The 18,371-nt window shown below is 41.5% G+C and overlaps 1 protein-coding gene across 4 annotated transcripts in view; it reads left to right on the plus strand.

Annotated features, from left to right (window-relative positions):
• The window catches only part of LOC309702219 (protein NLRC3-like), a 154,133-nt gene that overhangs the window by 112,146 nt on the left and 23,616 nt on the right, over positions 1-18,371 (plus strand). For 2 of the 4 annotated variants that reach the window (XM_082526744.1, XM_082526743.1), the window contains exons 2-3: positions 12,531-12,587; positions 13,195-13,247. In XM_082526744.1, coding sequence (XP_082382870.1) covers positions 12,556-12,587; positions 13,195-13,247 — 85 coding nt within the window. In that variant the 5' untranslated portion in view covers positions 12,531-12,555. Of the gene's footprint in view, positions 1-5,482; positions 5,532-12,530; positions 12,588-13,194; positions 13,248-18,371 lie in introns of those variants that run through there. The other 2 variants (XM_082526741.1, XM_082526742.1) reach the window with 2 other exon arrangements.

Genomic DNA, 18,371 nt, shown 5'->3' on the forward strand with positions numbered 1-18,371 from the left:
CTTTACCTGCTGACCAACGGGAGGCGTGGCCAAAACAGCGATGGGGAGTGGAGCAGCAGGTAGCAGAGGTGAGCCTCTTGTATGCAGCCTGTTATCTGTGGGACCAGGGAGCACGTGACACAGATGTTGCTGATTCAACATCTGTGTGACAGCTGGAGCAGCACAGTCTGCAGGAAACATCTGTGCATGTAGGAGACACCAAGGTTTACATGGTGGAAGCAGACGACTGACTCAAGCAGCCTCACATCACAGGCTGCTGGCTACAAGCACATGACCACAGTGACTGGTTTCACTGGTGTCTGTCCCCGTCTGTGGCAGAGATACAGGAAGTCACAGACAGCCTGCACACAGCGTTTCCTCTGGAGTGTGTTTCACACCCTGTTTGTGTTTCTCACTAACATGTTGTAGTTCTTCCTGCACACAGCAGCACTTTGATCATTTCTCCTGCTTTTCTTCCTTTTCTAGCTTTTATACACTGACAGTAACACAAAACTCCAAAGTCATCATTTGAGGAGCTTCTTAAGAGTTTCTGTGAGTTTAGTGAAGTCAGCCTCTCAACAATAAGTGTGTGTGTGTTGATTATCTAATGTTCAGAGAGGACTGCACTGATGCAGCATCCAGGTGAGCAGCTTATGAGCCAACAGGGGAAATTTAGCTGTATTATTGTTGTTTAAATGTAATAATTTATGATTTCATGTTCCAATATTTCACTTTTCCCAACGTTTTGTTATCATTTGGTCTGAAAACCATGACAAACAGCAGTGTTACAGTTGTTAGCATTAGCTGCTATAGAGCACTCAGTCACTGTATTGGTGTTAGCGACATGAACATATCTGAGCTAACTGTGTGTTCCAGATGTGCAGCAAACCCAACTGTCCCTGTGTTTTCCTGCTGTAGACATTATCCCCATGATGCTGACGTCCTCTGGTGGGACGAGCTCACACGTTTATGGATTCAGATGCTAACTGGACCAGACTGGTGTCAACCTTGGTGCTATAGAAGCAAATCAAAGAAGAACCAGTTGAACCTGAGCTGTCTGTAGTGGTGACACCAACACCATGTCACCTGCACATGCTGACCCAGGGTCAGTGTTGAACCTATAAGCTGTGTCCTCACAGTTCAATATGTCCTCACTGCACAGGTCAATGACATCAGAGCTGTAATGTTGTTCCCGTCTCACTAAAACTTCTGGCATAAGGTGACTTTTCTGGGTGATTCCTACTCCAGGGTCACCAGTTTGAATCCCTCTGTTACTGCTGGGAACGTGCTGCTAAAGTGCCCTTGAGCAAGGCCACGTCCAGCTTATGAAGCCAACCCTGGGCTCTGCTTGCTGGCAGTGACAGAGTAGATGAAACAGCTCAGTGGATGCTAACTCACAGCTAACAGCGCTCTGTCATGGATAAGTGAAATAAAGCTGACTGACCCACAGCTGCACACAAACACCTCCAACACCTACAGGTCAGCAGGTCCACTGCTGTCTCTGATGGGCCCAAACTTTGCTTGTTCAGCGTTTGCTGCTGCTGACTTTGAAAATCACACCAAACATGGAATCAAATATATCGACTCAGCTTAGACTACAGAGAAGCTCGGCACTGCTCACAAAACTCAACACAAAAGGCTTTTTAAAGACAACAATCACTTTGACAGACACACAAACACGACTGAGTACAGAGCAGCTGCTGGTTTGAAGCCACAGAAATGTTCAAATGTTTAAACACACTGCAGCGTTGCAGCCGTGATGCATTTGTGCTGCTAAGGCCACACACATCAGCTGCCTTACATTTTAGTACCAGTTCATCTCTGACCATGGCAGCACAGTCTTTCCAGTACAGTGATGTTGGTGGGGACAGTGGGGACTGATTGTTCATTGGCTGTAAGCCGGTCACATGGACGTTTAACTGGTGCTTTGATTGCTCTGTAGTCTGTTGTGCCTGTGAGCTGCTCCTAAAATGAGACAGATTATAATTGTCACCATTCTGTTAATGACTCTTATTATGTGCGCTCTCCTCCACTGTCACACTAAACACATTAAACCTTTATTTTTGTGTAAAGTCAGGATTTATTGGCTCTTCTTAAAAGCGTCATGAAGTGCAAAACTCAGCAAACATTATACAAAAGTAGATTTAGAAGCTGAACTGAAAACATTTAAAGTGACAGTCAGCACAAATCCAGCTGACATCTCCATCCAACCCAAGTCTTCATTTAAAGTCATTATAACTGTGACACACGTTTGTTACAGTATTAATCCTGCCTGATGCTGCAGGGCCAACATCATGAAACAGGCTCAGCATTTATTTCCATTATGAAACTTTATCATTAAAAACAAACCATTGTTCTGCAGTCGTCCCAGGACTGTCGGTCAAACGTTCTCTCCACATGTTTGAGGCTGAGCTCACTTTATCGTCTGCCTGAAGGAGGGAAGCAGCTGTTACTAAACATCACAATAAAACATATGAAATGGGTGCACATGAGGAACGTCTGCACTGTTAAAGCCATGCAAACATCTTCACACATGAAGCAGCAACACCTCTCAGTTTAGCAGCAGCTGGTAAAAGCCACAGTGATCCTGGAGCCTCCCTGAAGGACTCGTTCATCAGTAACTGTCAGGAGGACGATTAAACCTTCTGCACACGTCCTGTAGTTACACACTCGGGAGGAAAGACGACGTCCTCGCTCTGCAACATGATCTGTGTTTCATCCAGGACGCTCAAACACAGACTGGTTTCCAAATATTAGACGCACTGGTTCTTCATGCGTTTCTACCTGAGCACTCAGAGTCATTTCTACAACAGGCCTCCTTCACCTGCTGGTGCCTCTGTTTCTGTGTTTGGCTGTTTCCATCAGTGCCTGATGTTTGTGATCTTTGATCTGTTCTGAAGTCTCTCTTTGTAACACAAATGTTGTTTGGCTTCTTTTGCAAACAAGGCAAAAGAACTTTAATGGATTCATTTGCTGATCTTACTTTTCTGATGCAAAGCCGTCCTTTCAACGCTTTAGAAAGAAAACCAAACAATGTTTTTAAAACTTTCCCAAAATGAAAAAGCTATTAAAACCATAAACTTCTGCTCCTTGATCATGTGATTCTTCTTCTAGACTGTCTGTAATTGTTATTGCTGATTGTCAATAAAGTTGTTTTTTATAAGTTATGTTGTAAAGGCAGCTTGTGGCGAGGGAGGAGGGGCGACTAAAAGCAGGTTCATATAGTGGGAAAGTCCTCAGGTCATGTGAGGATATTTACTGATGCGTCAACACTGTCAGATAAAAGAACGGCTGCTGCATTTGTTCTCCCACAAATAAGTTTGGTGATGAGTAAAAGAATTACAGATGATGTGGCAGTTTATACTGGGAGCTGGTATTGATGTTACTGGCTTGAACTGGGTGGAGGACGCACTAATATGGAGGTATGTGGTTTGCTGGGACTCTAGCAGCGTGCTAGTGAGCACAGGTGATATGTCTTCAGACTCTAGGCAACATATTGTTTTTGATATACTTCATTTACTGTATAGAATCAAACACAGAGGGATAGAAGTGGATTTCTTATGGCTCCCTGTGAATATCGGTGTTGATGCAATGAACAGGACGATAAGTTTAAAAAGGTGCAGCAAGAAGAAGTCGTGCAGGTTTGACTATAAAATACAGTGAAAGTGAGGTGAAGAGTATAATGAAGGTAAAGATGAAGGACGAGTGGCAGGCACACTGGGACAGAGACGGGAAAGGCAGATATTATTATACAGAAAACAGTCGTGTAGAAGAAGCTGCAGCAGAGACCAGGATGGAATCTGGAGAGTCAGAGTTGGTCACACAGGCTTGAATAGCACACTTAAAAAGGTAAACATGACACAGGAAGTGTGACTTCTGTGGACCAGAGGAGACGTTTGACGGGTTGTTAGCGTCGTCAGGATGCTGGATGGAAACGCTGTGCCTGATAGGATGATTACAGGCTGGACTTTGTCTTCCTGTTACAGATGGATCCAGGCCCTGGATGACTGCTGGACACACATGACCCACACTAGGCTGCCTTCATCCATCCTTTCCTCCTTCACTGAGACTCAGAGTCAGCATGTATGTATTTATCAGTGATTTGAATCCTTTCATTACAGAGTGAAGTTAAAGTAGACGTGTGAACACACTAATAAACACAAAGGGACACAACTACTACTGCATGATGTAAAGCTGAAGTATTACACAGCTTTATGAACCTCCTGTTATCCTGGTAGACGAGTACAGCAATAAATCTTTTACTTGAACATCTTCTGGCTCCAATAAGCTTTGAAATGTGACCATGAAGTTAGAGACACACTGACTGAAACCCACAGCTGTGACTGTGGATCACATCCACACACAGTGTAGCTGCTGTCTCTGTGTGAGCCTTTGCACTGCTGCTCGCAGCACCGTTATATCACTCAGCGCTCGCTGCTGTTATTGAATCCACTTTTTACTGTCCGTGCAATCAAGCTCCTCTGCAGAGCTAGAAAATATCTTCGAACCAGTTTATGTGTTAGGGGATCCTTTGCAGCTGTGACTGTTGCCTCTGTTTTTGTCCTTTGGTTCCTGGGAGCCTTTTACATTTCCATCAGCAACAAATATCTGAACAGGCTTTATTGTAGGAAATACAGGAGTAAATAGTTGTCATTATTTATTAGATGTTGTTAAAGATGATCAGATGCTTGTTTAGTTTAATGCTGTGGCTTCAGTCAGCATCACTGTGCTGTATAGTTTTATTTTTCTGATCCTTCTGTTAAAGTTGCTGAATAAAAGCTGGTTGGTCTGCACCTCACCTCTGCCTCGAGCCTCCTTCTTTAAAGCAGCAGAGGCTCTTCATTCAGGTATCACAGCTCGAGTTGTTCTGCAGGAGACCCAGAGTACTGTCCTTGGTCCATAATGACATTAACTTTGATTCATGTCAACATGAAGCCTGAACGTCTGTGATGAACACACTATCAGCATCACTGACATATTTCATCATTTAAAAACACTTCCTGTCACCGTGGTGGTTACAGTGACATCATGCAGTTTGTGCTTTGACCTCCAGAGGGCGACAAATCAGCACAGACAGAGAGCTCCATTCAAACTTTGCTGCCATCAGGAATAATTCTTCAAATATAATCATCAGTGTTTGAGCAGCTATGATATCAGGGACAATCTAGACATGTGTGACAATACTGAACATGTCACATGACACACCTTAAACATCATGTGATCCACTCTCAGTCTGCACTTTCATTCATGACTTCATGAATTTATGATCAGTTTACTCCTGAAATATTCAAATGCTGCAGGGTGAAGAACAACAAAGTGCTGACACATGTTTGTGTTTCAAACAAGAAAACCAGCAGAAATAAATCATCTTTGGACAACATGACAGAGATTAGTGAGTTTCCAACTTGCACTTGAATGCAGCACAGACAGATTCTGATGTTCGTGGTTGTAAATGTGTCCTCAAACGCCGCTCTGACTCTTTCCTTCCTGCTCAAAGTTCCTCTTTTCTGAACTTGGTGTTTGTGCCTGACGCTGATCGTCTCCGTGTGAAGGTAACGTTAGCAGTGTGTAATGTTTCCTGGCTAACATCAGCTGTGTGCAGCTCAGTTCCAGCACAAATCTGCCGCTCCATAGTTCACGGTAACGGACTCATGAGGTCGACCGTTAAACGCTCTCCCGCCATTTTGTCTGTGTGCGCGGATGTGTACGTTTTTGTTACCACTGTCATCTCATCAATAGCCTATTTGTAAAAGATCTCTGTTCATAGTTTAGTTGGATTTTAAAACTCTGTAGTTGGACAGTTTTATTTTGGACTGATGCTAAAATTCTTGCTGATTGTTTCTGTCGAGGTTTTGTACTTGACATCCACCATTTTGGATGTGATGAGCTGTAGAGAGTGCGTCCAAAAAGAGAAACCAGAAAGAGAACCTGTTTTATTAATAACCTCTTGCAAATAGAAGAATATGAAAAAAAAACAACAACAAATAGGATAAAACCTTTAAATTACTTGAATTTTTAAAATCACCATCATCTGTTAACACAAATTTGATCATTTCAAATTTTTGTTTTCATTTTCTCTTCCCAGTTACTTCTTTCTCATTCTCTTCATTCTCCTTGTCACCTTACGTCTCACTCCTTAACTGAAGTTGTAGTTCTAACATAAGAAGTCCCACCAACGTCCTTTATTTAATCTCTGTGTTGTCACAGTTATTATCATCAGATCAGACATGAGACCCAGACAACAACATAAGTTTACAAGCTAACATCATGTCAGCTAACATTAGACGATAGCATCATAAACTTTAAATTACTTTGCCTCTGATCAACAGTTTGATTACATTCTCACATCACAGGTTTATTTGGGGTGGGGTGGCTGTAGCTCAGGTGGCAGAGCAGGTCAGCCACTAATCAGAAGGTCGGTGGTTCGATCCCAGGCTGCACGCCAAATATCCTTGGGCAAGATACTAACCCTGTGTTTGCCTACTGGTGGTGGTCAGAGGGCCTGGTGGCGCCTGTGTCCGGCAGCCTCGCCTCTGTCAGTGCGCCCCAGGGCAGCTACAATGTAGCTTGCTATCGCCTGTGTGTGAATGGGTGGATGACTGAATGTAGTGTAAAGCGCTTTGGGGTCCTATGGACTAGAAAAGCACTATACAAATGCAGGCCATTTACCATTTGCTAAGTGTGAGTCCGCCCACATTAGATCCACTTTTCAGCAGGTGGAATAATTTGTAGTACTGCTGTGTTTAGCAGCATGTTTTGCAAATTACTGCATTTTGTTTGACTTCCTTGTGAAATCCAACCCCCCCAATAAAATTACATAAGGTATAAATAAAAGCCAAATAAAATAAAGAAAAAATAAAATCCGCCTGGATCTCGGTACCTCCAGGAGCAGCTGGTCAGCTGACCTGAGACTGACACGGTGTGTGGAGATGAAGAAGCTCAGAGAGCTACAGCGGGGCAAGACTGTGAAAGCATTTAAAGACAAACGGCACAAATTTTAAAATGAACTCTAAAAGACACAGGCAGCCAGTGCAGGGAGGCCAGCACAGGGGTTATATGCTCTCTTTTACAAGTTCCTGTTAGGAGTCGTGCAGCAGCATTTTGAACCAGCTGCAGACGTGAGAGCAATGACTGACTGACCCCCACATAAAGTGCGTTACAGTCCAGGTGGGAAGAAATAAAAGCATGGATCACTGTTTCAAGGTGCTGCTTTGAAAGAAAAGATTTGCCAGTCGCCTTAAATGATGAAAACTGGACTTCACCACTGCTCTGATTTGGTTCTCCAATTTCAAATCATGTCCGACTTAAAACCAAGATCAGTAACAACAGGTTTAAAATAAACTTCCAGGGGTCCCAAATCTACAGAGGAGGACTCACAGGGACCAGTGGGTCCAAACAGCAACACTTCTGTTTTCTTTTCATTAAAATTTAAAAAGTTTATAGCCAACCAAGCTTTAATGTCATCTAGGCATGTCATGAGAGGTTTTATGGAGATGCCACCCTTCTGCTTCAGTGGCAAATGAATTTGGCAGTCATCGGCATAACAATGAAATGCGATCCCATGCCTTCTAAAGATGGAACCCAGAGGCAATAAATACAGTAAAACGAGCAGTGGCCCTAAAATTGAACCCTGTGGGACGCCGCATGACAGAGGAGCAGAAGATGATTTGGAACCGAGAAGGCTGACAGAGAAAGTTCTGACAAATAAACCTAACCAATTGAGTGCAGTGCCACCAACAGTTTTGGGAAGGTTAGTTTTAAAATGTATTCCATTACAGATTACAGAATACATGCCCCAAAATGTATTCTGTAACGTATTCCATTACGTTACTCGATGAGAGTAACGTATTCTGAATACTTTGGATTACTTAACATATTATCATGCTGTTTACAACTACATGATGTTAGGTAATCTTACACGGATGGATTAAGTGGCAGAAACACACACGGGCACAGGATAGTTGTGATGCAAGTTTATATACCAGAATAGGGAATATTTACAAGGAAGGGGGCTATATACAGTGACAGATAAAAATGTGCCAGGAGAGTAACACCGAAGAGATGAGACGAAGCCGAGGTATGCAGATGACGCACCGGAGCTACCTGACAACGAGGAATAAAACAGAGTTTACGGAGTACCGTTGATAGCCGAAAGTTAAACAAAAGTGGACGGGGAGAGTTGGAGAGCTTACTTGAAACACAAACTACAGCTGCAGCAGTGATCACAGCCTGATGGAACGTAGCTCTCCGTCGCGGATCCACAGTAGCCAACACCAAAAACGAGGCAGGCGAGCAAGCAGCGGAACAGGCTAAAACAAAAGAGAAGCAGGCAAAAAGTGGATCCTTAAAACATGCAGCTCCACAGCGTGGAATCAGCAGATTCAGCTTGCACTAACACGTTACCACTTGTGACAGCAGCAATACTCCGACACCAGACGTCCGTGACTCGGCTCCATAAAAGCGCTCACTGATGACGTCCGATGTGCCGCAGGTGTGCCGGAATGCCATCAAGCCCTGCCTCGCCTACCTATGCCAAAAAGGAAAACAAAACCCAAACAACAACAATACACCTACCCACCACCTCCTAACACATGAATGTACTATTGCTGTGATTTATTACTATTACTGAAGGTCCGCGGCTCCGAACTGTAGTAAAGGACCTCTGACTAATACGTCGGGTTCGTGTCGGGCTCATAGCTGAAAACTAGCTTTACTTTGTTGTCTGGGTCAACTTTGCTAGTGAGAGACAGAGAGAGGCGTTGAAAGGCTGCTCCAACAGAACTTATTGTTTCGGAGGAAAACACGAACACGGTGTACAGTCGAGTCTTAATAGCTTACTTACAGCTGGGCTCGTCAGGCACTCTTCTTGGCTGCAGTGGTTATTATTATATTTACATGCTTCCAGCTCCCATTTCTGCTCGATGACAACTCGTACTTTTCCTTTTTCTCCCTCCTCGCGCTCACAGACACATAACGGGTATGACGGTCCATTCTCCCTGCAGCACGAACTACACTGCCCATCAGGCTACATGCTTTAGAGCTATACCTGTAGCATTCTGCCTGTTAGCTTAGCACAACAACCACAACAGCAACAACAAAAATGCGCTCTCTCACCCAGGAAACGCGCAGAGAGAGAGAGCGTCACCCTGTAACCATGGCAACCGTAACGCTGCCGCCTGGAACAACAGAACGTAGCTGTCAAACAAAACCCAAACAGTCCTGACCCGCGACAAGATGAAACAGGAAAGTACCGCCGTGTAATCCATTTATTTCAACAAAGTAACTGTATTCTGAATACCACCTTTTTAAACGGTAATGTAACAGCCACTATGGTGTGGTGTCCCTTTAAGACACCCAAGTCGAGGGTTAAGGGTGTCATCAGTGTGTGCCACTGGTCTCTCTCTCTCTCGCTCTGGGATTATGAGGACACATGCCTTCACGCTTGTGCTTAACGAGGGACGGATCTATGTTTTCTTCTCCAGACCTTTTTTTTTGTTTTATTTGCAACGCTTGGGTTGTATGAACGCTGGGCGTTATGTTGTTGAGCCACAGCCGTTCAACCGGGCTTTTATATGGTTGTTGAAGAAGGCGTATTAAAGAACCACCGTGGATTATCGATACCAGCGTGGGTGTGTGTTCTTCCGACTAGCCTGCTAGGTGTTTTGCCGCCTCCTCTCAACCACGCAACAACCCGAACTGTAACTGTAACGGAATACAGTTACTCATATTTTGTATTTTAAATACGTAACGGCGGTACATGTATTCCGTTACTCCCCAACACTGGCCACCAATACCCATCACATCACTTAATTGAGGAATTAGAGTATTGCGGTCTTCGGTGTCAAAAGCAGCAGTTAGATCAAGCAAGACAAGAACAACATGGTTACCAGAATCACATGCCAGAAGGATGTCATTAAAAACCCTTAATAATGCAGATTCATTGCTAGTAAGGGTTTTAAAACCTGACTGAAAAACCTCAAGGATGCCGTTATCAACTAGTCATCTTTCAGTTGACTAAAAACAATTTTCTCTAAAACCTTGGAAACTAAAGGCAGCTTGGAAATAGGCCTATAATTAGCTAAAACGTTGTGATCAAGTCCAGGTTTCTTAGCCCTTTGAAGTCCTCACCAAGAAAAAAAGCAATGTAATTTTCTTTTTTCCATTCCTTATTGAGTTGGGTGAGTAATAACCACAATCATTTTTTTCAATAGACCCTGTAGTTTTTAAAATATTGATCTGTACCAAACGGTTGAGTGTCATGCAAATACAAGTACATTAGATAATACAGTTGAAAAAAATTAAATAAAGTGCCGAATTAAAATTAAATGAATAACAAAATCTATCCAGGGCATTGGATACAGTTTATTTCTAGCAGCATGCCAGTGAACATTGCTGTTTTCATTCCATCAAAGGACAGTATAATATCAAACAACAAAATACATAGTTTTTTCATCTGCAAATGTGAAAAATGTGCTACAGCACAAAATACTCACATTCAGGCCACTTCTGATTGAATGCTACTGTGCAAGATCATTTTTGTTTTTTTAAAAAAAGAGAAAAAAAAACAGTGCAAATCAAGCACATCTGCTTGTGGTTTTGGTCATTGGGGTCTTAGGGTGTAGCATTTATTCTGTGGTCTTGGAGAGCTGGATCATGTTAATCAAATTAACACTTAATTTGATTTATCAACAGCAATGGATAAACAATGATTTTATAGCAAATAATCAACATTAATAACATTTAGGTTATGTTAGCATTAGCACCATGAAGGGACAAATCAACTGTTCGGCTGACCACTTTTTTAAAAAAAAATTAAATATTTAATTTCACTTTTTTAATGCTGTCAAGTGACATACATCTGTTTAGTAAGTCCTCTAACACTATCATATATCAAAAATTATATCTTCCTATCTTAGTTTAATCAAAAACACTGAAGATATGTTGGATGTTTTTTTTTTTTTGTTTCTGACTTCCTGTTTGGGAGAGGTATAAGAAGAGCCAACCGTTTACATTCACAGCGCCTTCTGGTGGATTTTTTTGGCATTACAGATGTAAACCAGGCCATCTGTCAGCTCTTTGTTACTTCGGAAACATGGCTTAAACAATTTCTCTTCCACGACGCAATCCGATAAAAACCGATCTCTTTATCCGTCGGCTTCCTGTGGCTGTCATGCGACTATTGCACTTAATAATACAACAGCTTCTTGCCATTCTTTGTGTGTCTTTTTATCGCTGTGTGACTGTTTTCATGTGAAAGCCTGCTTGCACTAGTACCGCTTGCCACTCGTTCCCAGAATCCTTTGCGCTTTTACCCTGGACTGACGTCACATTTTCAGTCTCTATAATGGCAGTTGTTGATGGATGTGGCTCTGATGCAGCCGTGGTAGCTGCTGATAATCACGATGCTATCAGGTACTGGCAAAAAGGAGGAAATCTGTCTTAGCACATTTGCGCCGCTGTGTGTTTTTGTGGTCTTCTTTTGGAACTATTTCAGTGAGTTTTAGTCGGAGTGCGGTGAAACTTGGTGTTTGGAATCGGTGATAGCTCTGGGAGCTAACTAGCCTTTCTTTAGCCGGTTACATGAAGTCTGTATGGTTTTGTTTGTTTATGGACTTTTGGGCATTTATGTAACTACTCTTTTAATCATTGCTTGTTTCGTGTGTTTGGTGGTTGTAGAAATGTTTTCTATCAGACTTTAGCAGAGATTTCTGTGGATACCACACATGTCTTTTGCCCCCGGTACGGGAGCGTGGGGCTTATTAAAGTAAATTTGTAAGAATCAGCAATTTATTTAAGCTTTTCTCTCTTTTTCATTTTCTTTTGCTAACTGTGTTTAATAGGAACGTGGTCATTGAGAGCATCTCAGTCGGTGCTGCTGTTTCCTGTGTCTGTACAGAGTTTGATCTTCAGCACATGATGTTCGTCTGTCTCTGCATCTGTTTCTCTGACTGCAGCTGTGTTTGGAACATCCAATCCTCCAACACCTCAACTCTGCTGATCCTTACTTACTTATTTATACTTATTTTCCACCCTGATTTACGAATAAATTCTTTACAAATCCTACCATGTGAATTCATGGATTTTTTTTTTTTTCACATTCTGTCTCTTACAGTTGAAGTGTACCTCTGGTGCAAATTACTGACCTCTGTCATCATTTTAGGTGGGGGAACTTGCACAATCGGTGGCTGACTAAATACTTTTTTGCCCCACTGTAAAATCAAAATTCACGTTTTATGCAACTGAAGTGTTTCATTATGTAGGCTACAGAACATAATTCAGTTATAGACGATATATGAAACATGTATACTTACTGCATTTGAATCATTTAAACCATATGTGATATAAACACCTCCACGTGTGTTTGAAAAAACAAACGCTTTGATTTTGACACCCCAAGAAAATCTTCCTAGATCTGCACGTGTTCAGAGTAAGAGCCGAATAAACAGCAGCAGAAGCTGATTGATGAACAGCTGAATGACATATCAGCTGTAGCTGCAGCATCTGCACAGAGTTCGATTGGCTAACGCTGATTTGTTTGTTTTTTTAAACAGGACAGCAGAGAGAGAGAGAGAGGAGATGGAGAGTGCAGCAGAGACAGTGAAGAAGAGGTGAGCATCTGACAGAGCAGAGCCAGTTTAAAGGAGCCTCACAAGCTCACACATGACAGCTTCATCAACATGGAGCTCTGAGTGTTTATTAAAGGATCATTGGACGCTCTGACACAGCTGACTGCAGCCTTTAGCTGTGAGCACACAGTGTCTCACATTTACATTCACTTCCCTGTCAAACTCAATAACTTTAAACAGCTGCTGTTATCAGGTGAAGATAGCAAAGCTTTCAGGGCTGAGCCCCAGTGTTTCAGGATAATGGCCCCAGAGACCACAGTCACATATGTGGGGAAGGATTTTAAGTTTAAAACTTCCTTTAAGCACTAACAGCAGAGACGCACAAAGTCGCAGACAGGGAACAAAGTATTTTAGGTTTGTATTGTCAGATTATTTAATCATTATACTGAACAAATATGTGAAAAAGTAAAAACCTCTATTATGATGAGGTTATCACTACATTCACATGTCGTCGATGTGTTCTTTCACACAGATCAGTTTCAGTGTGTGTGGCCCGTACACTAAACCATGACACAAATTCATATGATGTGACACCCAGACTGTGTTCACTGTTTCTTTTAGTAAAATCATCTTCTCGTGTTTTTAATAGCAAGATGATGGAAGAACCTAAAGAACAGCCAGCCAAAGCAGCTCCATCAGCAGGTAGGAGATCAGTGCTTTGTATGATGAGACGTATGGATGTATAGACTTCAGGCAGATTCTTTTTTGTAACTGTGACAAGTACATGAAATTCACGAGTTGTAACCTGTCCTAATCTTTGCCTTAATCTTTCTGTGGGACATTAATATAACATGAGAACTTCCAGTCTAAGGAGTTTGGCAGAGAAACAACTGGACTTTTTTGTACTTTGAACCCACATATGAGGTTAAAACGATGCCACCTTAAAATGAAACTGAAGAAATATTGAAACTGAAACAAATGTATTGAAAGTGAAATGATAGTGAAAAAACATAAATATAGAAATTTAAAGAAAAAACTCACTGTTCATGTGGTTTTCACACTTACATAGTTTTTTTTCCACGTACAGTTATTTTTTCAGCTTCAATTAGTTGGCACTGCTTCGGCATCTGAGGGTGCGCTTGAGGGGCGGGGCTTCAGAGCCACATATATGAGCCACATATGTTTGCGCACATTATATTGCTGACCAGTGACTGTAGAAATCATGGACGACCTAATATCTGCAGCAGCCGCAGTCATGAAGAAACTTGCGTATCTCTGAACGGCACATAGAGCGGGGACGCTGAGAGGAGGTCCAGCGTTTACCGACTGTTTCAAACTGACAGACTCAGGTGTTCTTCAGTGTCTGCCTGACAGAAGGACCTGAGAGCCGCCACAATATTTTTGGTAAGTGAAAGGTGTTTGTAAGCTAATCTGTAGCTAACATCCTTAGCTAGCTAGCTAAGATGGGCACTCGGCTATCGGCAAAACTTGTTTTGTAAAGTTTGTTTAGCTAACCCGTGCAGGTGAACGAAATGAGCAGAAACGCACCGGGCTGCTCCGTCAGTAACTAACCACAGTTACTGTACTTTTATTATGAGTATTACACTGTAAGAGCAACAGGCTGCACTCTGCTGCAGCTCCTGTGCAGAGCTGATTATTAAATATGTGCAAACAGCAGCATGTTTTCACTCTTTTGCCACATCTGTAAGGATATTAACACATATTTTAAAAAAAGGCTTGCACTTCAGTAACCCCTCATTAATCATTAATTACAGATTAAATAGCAAAGCCTAATATTTATGTACTCAAACCAAATACTTCTGCTTGGCAGCTTAAGTTAAAATGTGTGTTTCATTTTTCCTCGGATTACATTTTTAGCACTGACTCTGTGTATTGTTTTTACTAAGTTTGTTTCAAATATTCAGGTTACATAAAACAGTCTGAATCATTCTTATTGAGGTAAGTTCACAAAGTTACACGTGCAGTACAGCTTACATCCTTTGAGAGGGAAAAAAGCATTAATATTTGTTACGATACCTCTGTATGTTGGTGACCACGGTGCAGCAGCAGACTGAACCAGGACTGAAACCTGCTCCGTCTGCTCATGTATGCAGATTCACATTCACAAAGCACCAACAACTCAAAGGTTAACATTATATTGGAAAATCTGTTGGTATATACGGCTTTAAGAAATAAACAGCTCGTATGTGAGCAGAGCTGAAGAACTAAAGAAATGTAAGAGAAGAACTTCAGATCCTGGGTGTGTGAGGACAGAAGGATCAGCTCTATTTCAGATTTGAGATAAACTTTATATTTCAGTTTGTGATGGTTCAGTTCTCTTTGTGATTACAGGAGCTGCCCTCAGATTCAGACCTCAGCACCACCCAGTGACAGCAGACAGATCATCCAACATGTTCACATGTTAACTGCAGAATGAACTGATGCAAACAGTACAAAGGTTAAAGCACCACATGTGCTGTAGTGAAAGCTGCAGCTGTTTTATGGATAAAAACAAAGTCAAAAGGATTAATCACCCCTGTATCATATGAATGTTGGGTTTTTCTCTGTATCTGTTATTGTACGATCTACTGTACAATATAAAGCACCTTCAGGTGACTGTTGTTGTGATTTGGCGCTATATGAATAAAATTGAATTAAATTGAAATGTAACTGTGTCACTATATATCAGCATTAACAGGACCTCAGCTTGGTGTTTCACAAAGCTGCTGATCTCAGACCTGCACAGCTTCCGTTTTAAACACTGAATGTACTCAGCTGCATGAAGAGCACGTTTGAGTTTCTCTGACACAATTAAATAAAAACTGATGAAGGTCAAAGGTCGTCACTTGTATGTCGAACTACAGACTTGTCATCTGGAATTCTTTCACAGTTTGCAAATTTGCAAATAGTGTGTTATTTACCATTAAGTGATTCAGAGTCATTCATACCAGAGTAACCAGAGAGGATCATATATTTTTAAATATATAACTATCCACAGGACTGAATATAATATCTCTAAGTAAAAGTCCAGAGACTCTGTGGATTATCCAAGTATTTATAACATTACACAAAGCAAAGTTCTCCATCACACAACGCTCAAAAAGAGATTTCTACGCCGAGTATGCATCATTCTCAGACTCCTCTCATACTGCCAATAAACTCTTCCAGCTCCTCCTCCCCTCCAGGAGGCGCTACAGGAGCCTTCAGACTAAAACCAGCAGGTTTAGGAACAGCTTCTTCCCCACAGCTGTCACCCTACTGAACTCAGTCCCCGCTGAGCCTTTCCATCCACACTCACCTAACCCTTCTACACTCCTCCTCCCAGTGACCATGATCCTTTCATTATCAACATTCACCACGTTGGTTACTGCTGTAGTTTTAGGACACTGACATGGTGTAGTCTCTGTTATAGTGCCTACACTGTTATAGTCTGTTCAGAGAGCTACGCTTCCACTACTGTAGATATTTTCATAGCACTCTGTAGATCTGTTTACCTCACAGTGCTTCATCTTTATATATGTATATTTGTTCATAGTATACCTGTATACTTGCCCGTCTGCAGAGGTGGGTAGTAGCGAGTTACATTTACTCCGTTATATTTACTTGAGTAAGTTTTTGGAAAAAAAATTTACTTTTAAAGTACCCTTTTTGCACGATACTTTTTACTTTTACTTGAGTACATTTGTGAAGAAGAAACGGTACTTTTACTCTGCTACATTTCCAAAATTTGACTCGTTACTTTTTAAAAAATAATTAGTTTAACACATTAGATAACATGCCGCCAGTGGAGTTTCCGGTAACTTTTTTACCAATCAGATGTGGCCATGCAGTCACATGACCAGCTTGAAACTGTGGCGGGCAGAGCGGCCCAAGCGTTTCAAAGTAGCGGACACACGGAAAGAAGACACACATGAAAACATGGCAAAGCCAGTTGTCTACGCTAGAGCTGAAGAGGATGAACAGCATTTTCCTCACATACAAAGAATGTTTCGCTTAAAGGCAAGGCAAGGCAAGGCAAATTTATTTGTATAGCACAATTCAACAACAAGGTGATTCAAAGTGCTTTACAGAGACATTAGAAACAAAAACAAATAAAAAGCATGATTTAAAATTGATTAAAACAAGCAAACAAACAAACAAACAAACAAAACAGTATATAAAATCAAAACAGATAAAATCAGAACAGTAGATAAAATCAGTAGTTAATGTAAGTTTTGAAATTTATGCTTAAAAGTGTGGATTTGGTGCTTTATTCAAATGCAGCTGAGAATAGGTGAGTCTTCAACCTGGATTTAAATAAACTGTGTTTCAGCTGATCTGAGGCTTTCTGGGAGTTTGTTCCAGATATAAGGAGCATAAAAGCTGAATTCAGCTTCTCCGTGTCTGGTTCTGACTCTGGGAACTGATAAAAGACCGGATCCAGATGACCTGAGGGATCTGGAAGGTTCATACTGGGTCAGGAGGTCACTGATGTATTTTGGTCCTAAACCATTCAGAGCTTTATAGACCAGCATCAGAACTTTAAAGTCTATCCTCTGACGGACAGGCAGCCAGTGTAAAGACCTCAGAGCTGGACTGATGTGGTCCACTTTTTTGGTCTTAGTGAGGACTCGAGCAGCAGAGTTCTGAATGAGCTGTAGTTGTCTGACTGATTTTTTAGGTAGACCTGTAAAGATGCTGTTACAGTAATCAAGCCTACTAAAGATGAATGCATGGACTAGTTTTTCCAGGTCCTGTTGAGACATCAGATCTTTTATCCTTGAAATATTCTTGAGGTGATAGTAAGCTGATTTTGTTATTGTCTTAATGTGTTTTTCTAAGTTTAGGTCTGCATCCATCACTACACCCAAATTTCTCGCCTGGTTTGTGGTTTTTAGATGTATAGATTGAAGTTCTCTGGTGACCTGTAATCGTTTTTCTTTGGCGCCAAAGACTATTACCTCAGTTTTGTTTTTGTTTAGCTGGAGAAAATTGTACGGGCCTTGGTCTCCTGGTGACATTGTGATATATATTTGTGTGTCATCTGCATAGCTACGACAGTTTATTTTGTTGTTCTTTATAATCTGTGCCAGTGGGAGCATGTAAATGTTAAACAGAAAGGGTCCCAAGATGGAACCTTGGGGAACTCCACATGTGATACTTGTCTGCTCAGATGTGAAGTTACCTATTGATACAAAGTATTTCCTGTTTTCTAAGTATGTTTTGAACCAGTTTAGTACAGTTCCTGAAAGACCTGTCCAGTTCTCCAGTCGTTTGAGTAATATGTTGTGGTCAACTGTATCAAATGCTGCACTGAGATCCAGTAAAACTAAAACTGACATTTTTCCACTGTCTGTATTCAGACATATGTCATTAAACACTTTGGTCAGAGCGGTTTCAGTGCTGTGGTTCTGTCTAAAACCTGACTGGAAGGCATCGTAGTAGTTATTCTGTTTTAAGAAGTAACTGAGCTGTTGAGAAACTGCTTTTTCAATGATCTTACTTAAAAATGAGAGATTTGAGATCGGCCTGTAGTTGTTCATTTGTGTCTTGTCAAGATTGTCCTTTTTCAGTATAGGTTTGATTACAGCAGTTTTTAGTGATTCTGGAAACACACCTGATAATAAAGAAAAGTTGACGATCTGTAATAGGTCTGACTCTAAAGTCTTTGAGACCTTTTTGAAAAAACTTGTTGGCAGGACATCTAAACAGCAGGAGGAGGAGTTCAGTTGACCTAAGATGTCCTCCAGGTCTTTGCTGTTAATCGGGTGAAACTGTTTCATGGTGTTTAAGCAGTTTTTCGGTGGACACAGTACATATCCTGGATCTGCTGTTGATGTACCAATT

This window comes from Aulonocara stuartgranti, assembly GCF_965226115.1.
Source record: "Aulonocara stuartgranti genome assembly, chromosome: 3".
Classification (NCBI taxonomy): domain Eukaryota; kingdom Metazoa; phylum Chordata; class Actinopteri; order Cichliformes; family Cichlidae; genus Aulonocara; species Aulonocara stuartgranti.